A 15,258-nucleotide genomic window follows, 5' to 3' on the forward strand; every position below is an offset into this window, starting at 1 on the left:
TAACTGTGGTTTTCTCGAAGCAAAAGTTGGACAGGGATGACGATATATTTTATACAGAGATTTTGATTGCAGAAATTCACGGTAAATTGTAAATAGGAAAAGAAGTAAGTGCAGAGATGATAAAAAACATTTTAGATAATGAACGAATGTTTCGAAGTCATAGTTGCATGTATATTATTACTAGCTTACAAACCCGACTCTGTCCGCGATAAATAAAAAAGTTAATAAAGAAAAAAACCTATGTGTTCTTAGTTCTTACAGACTATGTTCTACATCTATGCCAAATTTGATCAAGCCGTTAAGCCGTTCCGGATACCTTCAAACAAACATCCATCTAAACTTACTCAATTCTAAAATTAGTAAGATTGTAATACTGCTTTCATTTCTCATATAACAATCAGTATTATTGTTATTTAATCAGTTAAAAAAACGCTCGACAGACAAATAACGGAATGCGTTTTTTGTATTCATAAACTTAAATGCGGGTGTGACGATAACCATTCATTTTTTTATGTGTATATTACTCGTATATAGAAAATGTTTTAATTAGTATACCCTCATAATAGTTTTTTGTTATCGGAGTAAAGTTTTCTAACATTAATCTCTCTAAAACAAATGCATAGAAGCTTAGACTGTATTAGAAAAAAAACATGTGCTAGTTTATTTGAATAATATCCGACTGGAAAAAGGGTAAACACAGGGTCACATTTGTGTAAGTTTGTTTCTATGTATGTAAATTTCATTGTGACTGTCTAGTGCCAAACAGACTGAACCAATTTTGACGCTTAAGGTCTTCTACTGGTCTTCTGCCCTGGAGTGTCACAGTATGTAATCGGCAAAAAAATACAATTAAAAAATACATTGAACGTCAGAAATGAAATACTAACTTATGTGAGAAACGAGTTCGAATCTCACTCGATGTAACTTTTTTTACATTGTTAAATATTTTTTTCTATTTTTACGAGTATATTCTAAAACAGAAAATATAACATTACAGTTTGTGTACCATAAATTAATCATTTGAATATTGTAAAATCTTTGTTTTAAAGTGGAGCTAATAGATGGCGCTATTTCATCCACAAAAACGTCAGATTTTTTTTACGTTTTAAAATTAAGGAAAAATATATATTTTCTATATATTTGATTGATTGATATTTTTATTGGGATATTTTGTTTGATAAGGTGATTTCTACTTATATACTGTTCGTAAAAAACGAGATTCTTTCGGGATCGGGAGCTCAAACAGCCTAATCGTATCTAAGAATCCCGTTTCTTACGAACAGCATATAAACAACAGCTGTCTGTACTTTGACTAAGCTGAATATTATTACTAACTTTTCCAGACAAATGTAATTTTATAAATCTATGTTTTCACTTAAACACGAGCGCCGTTGTTTATAATCCCAATTAAATTAAGATCCAATAAAAAATGACCTTTAAAAATATTACATAAGACCAAAACATTAAAATGAAACCGACAAAATATGTTTTCCAAACACGCAGCGTCCGTGAATTTTTACATAAACCCTGGGCTGCACTCTGCGACCTTCACCCCGCATCCCCCCTGCTTATCCCTTAGCCAATCAATAGCGTTAAAGCTATGCGTCTTTGTGTTGGCAGACGATACTTTGGTACTCATATTAATCCCACGTACTGCGTTGGTTTCAACCTTGTAATAAATATTTGTCGAATGTCTAACAAAATTTAATACTATGTACTTTACATAATGCGAATTTTAAAAAATATCTTTCCGACTTTTAACAACATATAGATTAATAAACATTAATATTATATCAAACTTAGAGTCTAATTTTGTAAAAATGTTTGTGGATTGCTTTGTAACAGAACCCTCATAAGTACAAGCTGACACGGAATTAATACTCGTTTTGTACAACTTAGGATTGTACACATATTAGCTGTCACCTGCGACTCAATCAGCACGATATTAAAAAAAAACTATATTAGAAGCTTATGTGTTTTGCCGGACTATGTTCTAAATCTATGCCAAATTTCAAGCGAAATTCCTATAGCCATTGTGAAGACAACTTCTAAAATCCTGGAATCCATGGAAAGCATTCTAGAAATCCATCTCAACTTTTGCATTTATAAAATTAATAAGATGTTAAGAAGTATGATTTATTTGGTTGAAATTCACACCAATCATCTCATCAAAATATTTACAGAAGAATTATTTCTGATGTCATACATGTTGTAGAAACATATTTAGACAAGACAAGTAATTTTCTAATTATAATGAACATTATTCTATCTTTATGCTGTAGAAATACTATCTTTGCTATAAGACGTCAGTATTTTGTCATTTGTAAACAATGTGACCTTAATTCAGTTAATTTGTGAACCAACTCATATTCACACAACACAGTACAAGCCCAGAATTATTCATAACATGATAATTTTTCCTAAATTTTAATGTTCAAATGATTCATATAAAATTTGTCGTGATATAGTAGTCGACGGTTTAGAGTCTGAAAATTTATATAACCGATTATTCACTGAAAAAAAAAACCATTTTGAGAAAGCACCATTTTTCCACAAAGACGGAAGCAGTCGCACCTAGCTACAAGCCACACGGTCATATCCAACACAAAACCGTACCTTTTCAGCCCGGCCCGTATTAACAATATTGATCCACACCTAATACTAAGCTTAAGTTAAATTTAAGAATAATATTTATAAAATAAATTCACGTATCACTTGACACTTAAAGCCAAAGTTATTTTATTAATAAATTTTTCAACGCTTATAACCACTGCAGCTAAAAACGCGAAATTAAAACTTGTAAAACTTACTCCACTGTTTTTCCTTCGAAGGAGAAGGAAAGAGTAGAGTTATTTACTGGTTTGTATAGTCACGGTTTTTCCTTCCGGGGACGTGTCCGGGCCACGCCGGCTAGGCGACTGGAAGGATCGAACGCCGCCCTAGGGGAGGCTGCGTATTAACACTGAAGTTCAAACGAATTTCAACCTTATACAATGTGCATACAGTCACTTTTGAAAGCTAACTGTAATATTCAAAGTACATCGATTGCTGAAAGTAGAAACGATCTATACCACCTCTGAAATAACAAAATTGAACTTTATTTTGTTCACATTACAATAGATATTCGAATGATTGTCTTTGTTTGCAACGAGGTGAGGTCGGAGGGAAAATTGAATAGTATCACGGTCGATAGATGGCGTTGTTCTACATCACGCTACGGGTGTTTCATTAGGCTGTGACCGCTCCAGGCCATACCCGAGTATAATTTGCCTGACATCATGCATACTATTCTGAACAATGGTGCTTTCATAGTAAACTCTATTATAGAGAACAGAATGTCGTAATCGTATTTATTTTAACAACGGATTTGTTTGTCTTGTTGACTAATAATGACATAGGTTATATGTATTAATTATTATGGTTTTTAATTGTAAATAAGTTCGTGGAGTTTTCAAATATGATATTTAATATTTTGTGTTTGTATTGCAGGTGGATATCTAAATACTTATGTAACTCTAAAACAAAATGATTGCAAAATTATATTTAAAAGCATTTTTTAAAGCTTTAGCGATGAAATTTTAATTCGATGCACAATATAGTGGGATGTACAGAGGTTGTGAAGGTTACAATTCACAAATATGTGTGGAATTTATTATTAATTTTGAACAATAGATGCCGTTCTTTGATATTTTTATTACAAAACGTACAAGTCTACATAGACTTTTGCAACACTAGAAACCTTTAGATTTAAAGCTTGAAAAAACAAAATGATAAATCAAAGTACAGTGAGTTCCAATTAGAGATATCGGTGAGCTTCAAGTGTTTAGTATTGACATTGGAGTCACGCACTGGCGTAGGAAGCCTGCGGCATCGCATACTAAATACTAACGAACGGAGAATAATCGCAAACAATGGCCCAACACAACCACACTCGTTACGAACGGGATGTACAGACATAGCTGTATTCAAGTGCTCAATGATGTCAGTGATAGACCTTACTAATATTATAAATACGAATATTAAGATGGATTGTTTGTTTGAAGGTATCTCTAAAAGGGTTCAACGGATCTTGATGAAATTTAACAAGGTTGTAGAACATAGTCTGGAAGAACACATAGGCTACTTATAATTTTTTTTTTATGACGCGCGGACAGAGTCGTGGGCTAGTACGCAATAAACTTCAAAATAGATTAATTCTAAAACAATCAGTCTACGGCCAAAATCAATATACGATCTCGAACCATTGGTTATCTGCTGTTTCTTTAACTAACATTTTTACTCTATGTAATAACAATAGCTATCGGAAAGCTGTATTTCTTTCATGTCTTATTTATGTTCGTAGCTTCGTATACGTACGTTAAAAGTAATAGCCATTCCTCTATGCATTATTAGTGATGTCCGACAGTACCCCAATCCGGTAATAATAACGAAGTAACAGCCCGAGCCGAGGCTCCTGAGGGAGCCCTCGAGCCCAGTTACTCATAAACGAGGTTTAGGCTAAGCGCCATCTGCGCCCGTCCACCTCAAGCCCGGTGAAGCTGTAAATGCCTCTTCAAGACAAACAGTGACGACTCAGACAAAAAAAAAAACCGACAGTACCTTACTTGGTGTCCATCGAGTGTCAAAAGTAGCTACAAAAACATAAACATTTAAAACCGTCAAACAGCCGATACTCAAAACCGACTCAATTTTATACCGACTTACTGAGTCGGTATAAAATTCAGTTCGTTTATTAAGACCAGTCAGTCCCCTCACTATCGGCGACTTTTGCCGCAATCGTACCCACACGTTCGCCGTACCCGTGACGTATCGATCCCCGTTGCTATGGTTACCGGTTGCTTCTGGACGCCCAATCGAATAAAATGCACTTTATGACTACACTTAACTTCAATACTCTGTGCGTCTTTTTTATTGTCTCGTAATTCACTACACTGTGCTGTTACAATGTATATATTATTCACCGGATGTATTTTCTGTCTTTTTTTTTTAACCCAAAGATAGTTAATATTTTATTAATGTCGGTTTCCATTGTCGAAATGATTGTGTAAAATTATTTAGTCATCCCTCTTATTATCTTTGAAGAAAACAAAGACAACAATATAGTAATAATAGCAGTGGAATTTCGCGGCTTACTTTGTATATCCGTAAAATAAAGTCGTAACGATAGTTTACAACGTCTGTGGAGCCAGTCTAGACCAGTTTTTCATTTCGACAGTTTAGATTTAATACCTTTTGATACTCTAACCACTTTAATATACTATTCTCCTGAGTAAAATGCTAGTAGTACATGCGTTTTCATATAAAAATATATACTGACAAAATTAATATTTTTTCAAATTGATGAATATGTATAAAGCAATTAACATAACTTCGCAAATGTATATAAAAAAAATAGCACAGTGTATTTAAATGACCATGGATTCTCTATGGTTCTTCCAGAAAAAACATTGTTAATAATGTTTCTGTATGGATGTTTTTAATCGAATTCATAGAATCAATTGGCACAATGGGAAAATAATTCCCATTGAGCTGATTGAACGGTAAACCGATTGGTCCAACGGGAAACACCCGTAAGTGGCAACGGAATTTTTTTTATTATATAAAACATTATATTCTCTTTTGTTAATATAACCAAAGAATACTGAAAGATAAAGATTCTAAATTAATTAAAAAGAAAGTAGGTAAAGGTTATTATAAAATGTTAAAAGTAAACAGACAAGAATATGAGTGTCACATTTCAAGGTTATAGATAACAAAAAAAAAATACGCAGAGCTCAAATTTTTGCACAGCACATAATGCAATGTCTTCTGTGTTTTAATCAGAATTTTTCGGTACCGAAAAACGCATTGTTACTTCAATTGTAAAATAACTAATACATTTTTTATTATTTCACTTAATATTAATTGCACAATAATTATAGCAACCCGCACTGGGCCAGTGTGGTTGACTATGCCTAGACACCCCTAAATTAAGGTAGGCTACAAGCCCCACAGTGGGGATATATAGTAGGCTGATGATGTATTATATATTAATATGTAACTAATAGCTATTTGAATAGGTAAAAAATTGAGCTGAACGGACTAACCTTTTGATATAAGTCGGTTGAAGATCCATGGGCACCTCAGCGTTTTGTAATTATACACCTGAAATAAAGATATTTGTTCAAACATCTATAATCAAAACGAAATTCTGTAGAAGAATCCAAATTAAAACCTTAATCTTCAAAATCAGTCAAGCAATTTGGTCTATAGAAGGTTGCAATAGGACCAACATATACACACATACACCAGCAATAGCAATTACCCATCTGTCTGATATACAAATGAGATTGAAACTTACCTAGCAGGTATTGGGAGGGGGCGCAAAGCGCGGCGCTCTCAGAGAGATGCGCCAACGCCACCTGCCCCCGCCTGTGAAACAAATATTATAGATAATTAAAAAAAACAAAAATAGATATTACTACTTTTCATATTATTCTGTAAGTTTGTGTTTGATACAAATTCATTTGTTTTAACATGCTCTGTAACATTTCATAAGAGGAATGGGTTGAAATATACATTATTGACGGTCGAGTTGGCGATTTTAGCTTTTATGGCGAACACAATTATATCTAAGGACTGACTACCCAAAGTTAAAAGTTGCGGAGACTGGTAGTTTTGAATAAATAACATCGTACTTAGGTTATTTATTTTCACTACTTTTGATGTAACTTTGACAGTTTTATTTTATAAGTGGTCAAAGGTTTTTATTTTATACAGCCATAAGTCATGTATGCTACTTAAATAAATTAAAAAAATACTCTATTTAATTCGATTAAAGTTTTTTAAACCAAACTTACTAACTTAAACTTACTTTTTATAGATATAATTGTGTTCGCCATAAAAGCTACAATCGCCAACTCGACCGTCAATAATGTATATTTCAGCCGAGGAATGATAAGATGCAGATGTAATTATTAAAATTGCCTATTTATTATGAAGCATAGGTATTGGGTTATGCTAAGATCGACACTCTACAATGTTAGTTTGAAAATAAATGACATAATTACTATTATTACTTTGTTTACTTGATATGTATTTCATAAAGTAAACAAATTAGGTGTTGTAACTAAATTCTTGAAATTTTAATAATTAAAGCTATTTAAAGTTAATCAGCCTGAGACTTACAAACTATAATTCGATAAAACAAAAGATCATCTACCTTTAATTTTATACACTTTGTGAATAACATTGTGACTTTGACAATTCATAATTCCGCAGGTAGAAATATATTTAATTAATTATTGCACTAATACGTTTGTAATAGGGCAGAATCTCACTTACAAGAAATTACTTTCAAGTAGTCATAACATTATAAGTAGATATCAATAATAAATAGAAAACACATTGCAAAAGTATCCACTTTCGGTTAAATTCGTAAAATTAAGATGCATAATATAAAGCGAATCCCGGAGATATCTTAAGAAAACTGTATTCCAAACGTAGTTAAAATAAATGCATACCATTTTTCTGTCGTTTATTCTTATTCTGTATTTCTTTTTAAATATTTTACTAATTTATAATATCACAACAAATCTCCCACCCACAGCCGCTTGTAACATAGAGAAACCACAGATAAGATAAGTAACACGAAAGGATATGGTTATGACGTTTATGAAAAAAATTAGAAGATAATAAAGATAATTAATTTTCTTCCGTCTTAACGGTCTTAACTGAGTTAGGATATAAAGATTTAATCACATGATTATTATGTAACAACTTGAAGCGAAAGATTACGAGTTGGGCTTTATTGTGATTAAAAGTATAATTAGTAATTATAATTATACTTTATATTTAATAAAAACAATCTCGCGAAATTATTATAATTTGTTGGAATCAAGTTTAAATCAAAGATGAAAGAGTTAAGAAAATAATTAGGGCGTTAAAGCCCAGAGGTAAAATTTAAGGTTTTACCACTCTCATTTTAAAACATTTTTCTGATAAATTCGGTCATGCTATAAAAGATTTTCTATTTTTTTATCTTTTTCTACAATCTGACAATTGGCAACATTCAAGTTGAATTGTCAAAAATATATAAAAAATATCATATATATATTTAAATATTTTAAATGTAAGGATTAGATTTTATTATTTAATAATCAGGGATATCATTTTTAAGGTAATTTTTAAAATTATATTTGTCCTATTTTACGTTTATTAGTCGCGACTATTTATTGTTTTATTTATCTCCTTGTAGTGATGTAAGAATATATCTTTCGTTTTTTTTTTATAAAGTTTTGTTGTTTATTTAATTATTTTGACGACAGATTTAAAAGGAACCATCTTTTAGCCTAGCATATTTTATTCTTAAAAAGTCAATTCTAATTTCAGATGTTGAAGTTCAATGGGTTAGTAATTTGGAGGTTAGGATCCCGAGCAATAATAAGGAAATATTCCAGCCCTAGTGCTACAGTGTTCAAAACGGAAAAAATTGATGCCTCAAAAAGCATCTCTGATAAAAACATTACTAGCCCAGAAACAAACGGCAAAGATAATACAAGTAGGTAACAATTGAATTTTACCTTTGATATATTTTAATACACACACTATCTAGGGTTGACATGATTTGTTATAAAAAGAGAAATAAGTAACTAAGTCCTCTAAAAAGTGAAAAACAACTTAGTTTAATTTAAATAAATTCAGCAGGTTTAGTAGCAGCTGCATTTGCTTCTATAAACTCTCCTGAGAGTGAGGACAGCAGGAAACCAAGTCCAAAATCGGTGAAGCTGAATCGTCACCAGATATTAGACAATGAAATTGCTAAAGCAAATGATGTCAACAGTTTACTGGTGGTTGCTGAGAACCCTATAGTTTCTAGACGACATGCATTAAAGGTGAGATAATAGATTATTTTATTAAAAATTCATAAATATAAATAACAATAATTTTTTTAGACAAATGATTTTAGTTCAAAGGATGTACAAAAATTAGTTGTTAGTCAGTGAACTTGGGCCTGGACCATCAATTTCCCTTTCTAGGCCTGCTTTGTACTTTTTGTTTCATCTTTTCATCAATTTTTTCAAGTATTTGACATCATCTTAATTTAGGCCTTCTGTGTGATCTACATCCCTCTATTTGTACTTTATTCTTAATATTATTTTCAGATGGTGTCAACCCTATCAGAATGGTCTAACAGTAATAAAGTGAAAATGAGTGACTTTGAAAAAGATCCACGGTTTCTAAAGTTGTGCAGGATTCTCGCTCGGTCTACATCATCACAAGCTTTAAGTTCATTGACCATGGCAGAGGACTTAAGTACAGTGTTGGGTATTACAGGAGATGATGAAGCTGCTAGATTGATTGGAAATTTATCATTGACACAAATGATTAAGGTACCTACAAGAATATTGTGGTCATTTAAAAAAATATGGGAGAAATTGTATACATTTATAAACAGCTGTCGCCCACAACTCAGTCTGCATGGATTTAAAAAAAAACTTAATAAGTAGCTTATGGCTAAGCTTTCCAGATTATGTTCTACATCTTTGCCAAATTTCAACGAGATCTGTTGATTCGTTCTGGAGATATCTTCAACAAACATCCATCCATCTAAACTTTCGCATTTATAATATTAGTAAGATAACAATCTGGTCTAATTAGAAATGGAAACTAAGTGATACAATGTTCGTACTTTAATTTCAGTGTTCGTACATTATCATATGCAACCAGAATATTAGTTGTAATAAAGTTGACCTATCTGATGAAAGAAGTTATATGTCTTCAACGACCACATAAGAAATAAAAGTCCATATTGTGAATTGGCTTTCTGAGTTTTTTTTATAATAATCTTTCTAATATAAATGCAAATGTTAAGATGCATTGATGTTTGTTTGAAGGTATCTGAACAACTCAATGGATCTCTATTAAATTTGGCATACTTTTTCATTTTTTTTAATCCCGCCCGGATGATGTCGCAGGCGACAGCTAATGTTAGAAATAAATAAGATTGACCAGGGTTTCCAAGTTAAAAATATTACAAGTAACTTTTATTTAAATTTCTTTCTTGTAGGTAATGAAGGCATTACATTCAAAGGGTCGTCGCAGCACTCCCTTACTCCGCGCCCTCTCTCACAATATCACAAATCAATCGGTGCAATTGGACCTAAAGAAATCTGCTGATTTATTATTTGCGATGGCATCACTGAATTTCCCCGACCCTGTACTAATGGATAGGATATGCAAGTAAGAAAATAATTGTAATATATAAGTAACTAGCTTTTACCCGCGATTCCGTCCGCGCGGAATAAAAAAAATGCACACAAGATAAAAAAAAGTTCCTATGTCCGTCTGCTAGTTCTAAGCTACCTCCCCATCAATTTTCAGCTAAATCAGTTCGACTGATCTTGAGTTATAAATAGTGTAACTAACACGACTTTCTTTTATATATATAGATTTTCAAAATTAAGGCTACTCAATATCCTATTTCTACATAACAAATAAGTGCTTCCTATAATACTAAAAAATAAGGCATTAACTAACTTATTTTTTAGTATTTTGTATCTATTTCCACTGAAATTGGCACTTCCACTTCAATCATATTAACTTTAAACTTTACAAGCTGTCGCCCGCGACTCCGTTCGCGCGTAGTTAAAAAAATAATAATAAATATTAGTCTATGTGTTCTTCCAGATGTTCTAGATTTGTAACAAATTTACAACCATTATCATTTAGGGTTATGTAAAATAGATAGTAGCCGATTCTCAGACCTACTGAATATGAATATAAAATTGCATAACAATTGGTCAAGCCGTTTCGAAGGAGTACGGGAACGAACATTGTGACACGACAATTTTACATATAATATAATTACTTCCTACAGTGACGTAATAAGCAACCTGAAATCCAACGAAGACAAGCCCGCGGTGGTGACATCCATAATGGTGTCATTAGGCTTGATGCGGTACAGGCATGAGGCTGCTCTCACCGCACTGGCAGAGTGGCTGCAGACTCACAAAGATGTCTGCAGAGCAAGTGATGTGGCATCTGCGGTGGTCACATTTGGTACTGTGGACTTTGTACCACCCATGTGTGATGGATTGATGGAGGTTAGAGAACTTTTGTATTTTTTTTATGTCAATTCGTCGAAATAGCGAGACGACCGTTGCCCATAGACATACGCAAATGCTATGTCTATGGGCCTATCTACCTTTAGGCAACGGAGAAGCAGAAACCGATATTCCCCTTCCTTTGTGTCCCCTCTTCTGCTACATCCACTTCCCCATCCCATCTTTTACTAATAAGAAAAGGGTGGGAAGGGAAAGAGGACTAATATTAGACCTCCGGCACCACACTCATCAGACTGTACGCGGAATTTCTTCCACTTGATGCCTGTCTTCTGTGTGGTCGTGGTATTTCACCGGTCGAGGCCCATTTGTGCACCCAACAAATATCGTTGTTGCGGAATCTACCAAATCGACCAATCTTGTAAACTTTAAATCAATGCTAGATTAACTTATTTGAAGAATTATAATTTTTTACACAAGTCACTTTTACATTAAATGTCTAACATCTGCAACTTCTAATACTATGATGCAAAGGAAAGTACATTTCTCATTGAATACAAGTCACGCGGCTACTTTTTAAAGTATAACTTGGCAAATAAGCAACCGGCCATCTGAATTCACTTAAAGCAAAGAAGTGACCGCTGCCCATAGACATCCTCATTTACAAATCCGTGTATTTCCCCTTCTGATTGGTCCCTTCCTTCGCGAAAACTACTTACCGCTCCCATCTTTTATAATAAAAAAAGGGTAGTAAATGGAAGAGGATTAATTATGCTTCTAAAACACACTTATCAGAATGTATGCGCAATTACTTCTATTTGAGGTCTTCTGTGTGGTCGTGGTATTGCACCAATCGAGGCCCATAACAGATGTTATTGTTGTGTTCTACCAGTTTTATGTTTATTATTTCAGAATGCATTATTATTGAAAGAAGAGGAGATGGTGAAGCCATCTTCATGGCTGGACTTTGTATTCTCTCTGCTGACGCTGAGTCAGGCGCGAGAGGATCATCTGCTGTCCACTGTCAGGCCGGAGTTTATTGACAAGTTGCTTTCTTCTGGTGGTGAGTCTTTATTGTGACAGATAAGTGCGTATTTCCACTTTAAATACAACGTCGAAATTAAATAAAGAGGAATGTCAAAATCATGACGGCCATTGTGATATTTGAATATTACTAAATATGGAAATAAATTTAGTTGGTACAAGATTTTTGATTTATTAGCTATACTAGCTGTCGACCGCGACTCCTTCCGTGCGGAGGAAAAAAAAATAACTTATAATAATAAGTAGCCTATGTGTTTCAGACTATGTTCTATAAATGTGCCAAATTTCATCAAGATCTGTTAAGCTGTTGCAGAGATATCTTCAAACAAACATCCATCCAAACATTTGCATTTATAATATTAGTAATTTACTATATTACATCGTTATGTGAAAAAAATTATAGTCAAGTGTTTGCTTTGAAACAAACATATTTGAATTTTTTTATATAAAAAATTATAATGAAATTCCAGAGATTCCAATCCCAGCTCGTCGTAAACTGATGGCTATAGATGCGTACGTAAGCCTCAAATTCCCGCAGCAGGGATTGCGACTCGCTGAAGACATATCTGTGGGAGTGCCCATCGTCTATACAAAGGAAAAGGCACTCTATATACAGAGTATTATGGATACATTTAAAAGTTTGGTCTCAGCTGATGCCTTTATGAAGAGAGAGTGTTATTCCGGTATGGGATTTTTGTATGGTAAGTCTGTCTTTCTCTATAGAAAATGTATTGTATCTTTATCTCACTCTCCCATCCTTTCTCTTTTTCTCTCTCCCCCTTCTCTGTTGAAATTGAATTTTTTTTTTTTTTTGTAATTTTTTAATATAGTTTTGTGTTTAATTTTCTTTAGATGCGGAATTTGCTCTAAACTCGAAATGTCATCCTGTTCCGTTAGAAAAAGCAGTAAATAATACAAGGTTAGTATAATTTTGACATTAAAAAAATATAGCGTATGACATGATAGTGTGACAAAGATCTTGTGACATCTTTTTTTTCTCAGCGTCCACAGGATAGCAGTGTTAGGTCTAGACTATCATGATATGACTCGACGGACAGTTGTGCCGCTCGGAGTCAATCAGCTCTACACCAAGTTATTGGAGATGAAGGTAACTAAGTTCTTTTTAAATATAGGAAGGTTTAAATTCCTTCAAATTTTGGAATTTTACAGGAAATTTAAAATTTAAACCACACAGAAGTCAGGCGTCAAGTGGAAGCAATTCCGCGTTTTGTCTGATGAATGTGGTGACTGAGGTCTAATTTTAGTCCTCTTTCTCTTCCCACCCTGTTCTTATAAGGAAAGGATAGGAAGGGGAAGTGGATTTGACGGAGGAGGGGACGCATAGGAAGAGGATTCATTTCTGTGCATCTCCTTCTCTGTCGATAAAGGTAGGCAACGCATCTGCAATTGCGGATGTCTATGGGCAGCAGTCATTTCGCTATTTTGGCGAATTCAGGTGACCGCTTGCTCGTTTGCCACCTTATAATAAAAAATAATTTTCTTCCAGGGTTTCAAAGTTCTTCAAATACCGTACACGGAGTTCAATCCTAAAGACAAGTTGGTGACAAGAGTGCAGTATATAGAGAAACGGTTGAAACAGATCGTCAGTGATGCTTTATAGTGTATCCTTGTCTAATAATATACAAAATACAGTCCAACCTTGATAAGCGAGAAACCTCTGTTAGCGAGAGTCATTTTTCGGTCACGGACGACCTCCATTAGCGAGAGACTCGAGTAAGAGATGCCTCTATAAGCGAGAAACTCGAATAAGAGATGCCTCTAAAAGCGAGAAACTCGAATAAGAGATACCTCTATAAGCGAGAAACTCGAATAAGAGATACCTCTAAAAGCGAGAATCTCGAATAAGAGATGCCTCTAAAAGCGAGAAACTCAAGTAAGAGATGCCTCTAAAAGCGAGAAACTTGAGTAAGAGATACCTCCATAAGCGAGAAAAATATCGCGATCCCTTGATCTCGCTTATCCAGGTTCGACTGTTTAGATCATTTTGTTCGCTATTGTGATGTCCGTTAGGTTAATTTTACAATGACATACATAACAAGAAAGTAACTTTGTGGGGTAGGCAGAGATTATAATAACTCGCCCGTAGGTGGGTAGGCAAATTACTTCCATTTGACGCATACACCTTAAAGCGATGAATACATCGTTTATTGTTGAAAATAATTAACGTTGTAACGTAATTTTGTAACTGATTTTATTATCACCAAAATACTTTTGAAATTGCTTAATTTTAGATTTTCTATAACAACGAGCTATATGCCTAGATAGTATCGTATCAAGTCCCTTTGTAAGTTACATGAAACTTGCTTAAGTCAAAAATACCTTAAATCAAACAAAGTAATTTTAAAATTTCATACAACCTCATTAAAATTCGAAAAATGTACAGGATATTTGTACTATAGTCAAACAAGGATGGTCTAAGTGTCTAAAGATGGACAAAGAAAATGGTATAAAGTATGAAAATAATTTTGTGACATTTTTTGTGGAGGGCGATAGTGAGTTATCATATTTTATTTGACTTATCCCCGCCATTTCAGATAATTTTGTTTGTCTATTACATGAATGCAATTCTTTAGTAATAAATAACCTTAAATGTTAAAAAAATAAAAATAATTCCAAATCATATTACAAGCAAAAAGTTTAATTTTCAAATGATTTTATTTTAAATTTATGCAGACTTTTTTTGTACATTTTCTGACGTAATCAGAATATTCTAACAAAGCTTCATAAAAAATTATCTATGGTTTACGCAAAGGGGACAAAGATAGATTTTTTTAATAGATTGCTAAATTTAAATTTAAATTCATATCTTTTTATTAATAGTAGGGGGGGGGGGGGGTGAAGCGGGATTTCCTCGAAAGTGGCAGTTAAACTTGAACCGAAACGTTAAACCGTTAAACCACAAATGAAACGTTTTATAAACAACAGCGCTTTAAGTGTAGCCGAATAAAATACTTAGGAAAAAAAATATTGCAAAAAATTTCATAGTGCATCAGTTTGATACACGATTAGTTAATTGCATGCAGAAAAGTCTAACTGCCAAGATCGAGTAAATCCCAAAATACCCTCGTCACCTTCCCCTACTATAGATAAAAAAATGTCTATGTAAATTTAAGCTCTCACGTCTTAAGCCTGGTAATTTTCATTTTAAATC

General features: G+C 33.4%; 2 protein-coding genes across 3 annotated transcripts in view; one reads left to right on the forward strand and one right to left on the reverse strand.

The window, feature by feature from the left end:
• Positions 1–6,412, reverse strand: part of LOC106711851 (adenomatous polyposis coli protein) — a 49,632-nt gene extending 43,220 nt beyond the window's left edge. Inside the window, exons 1-2 of the mRNA XM_014504259.2 lie at positions 6,341–6,412; positions 6,087–6,144 (exon numbers count right to left, since the gene is read on the reverse strand). The gene's annotated coding sequence lies outside the window, so the exon portion shown is untranslated. The remainder of the gene's footprint in view (positions 1–6,086; positions 6,145–6,340) is intronic.
• A 1,711-nt stretch (positions 6,413–8,123) lies between these two features.
• Positions 8,124–14,429, forward strand: LOC106711831 (FAST kinase domain-containing protein 4). Of its 2 annotated transcripts, none has more exons than XM_045679262.1 (11): positions 8,124–8,158; positions 8,371–8,539; positions 8,683–8,873; positions 9,144–9,371; positions 10,049–10,221; positions 10,859–11,084; positions 11,955–12,105; positions 12,557–12,787; positions 12,939–13,005; positions 13,089–13,194; positions 13,594–14,429. In XM_045679262.1, exons 2-11 carry the CDS (start codon positions 8,371–8,373, stop codon positions 13,705–13,707), a joined length of 1,656 nt encoding a protein of 551 aa, XP_045535218.1. In that variant the 5' UTR covers positions 8,124–8,158; the 3' UTR covers positions 13,708–14,429. The 2 variants fall into 2 exon arrangements, with proteins under 2 accessions (XP_045535218.1, XP_045535219.1); XM_045679263.1 differs by having other exon boundaries at positions 8,686–8,873.
• Positions 14,430–15,258: the final 829 nt, after the last annotated feature.

The sequence above is a fragment of the Papilio machaon genome, chromosome 9 (genome assembly GCF_912999745.1).
Source record: "Papilio machaon chromosome 9, ilPapMach1.1, whole genome shotgun sequence".
Classification (NCBI taxonomy): domain Eukaryota; kingdom Metazoa; phylum Arthropoda; class Insecta; order Lepidoptera; family Papilionidae; genus Papilio; species Papilio machaon.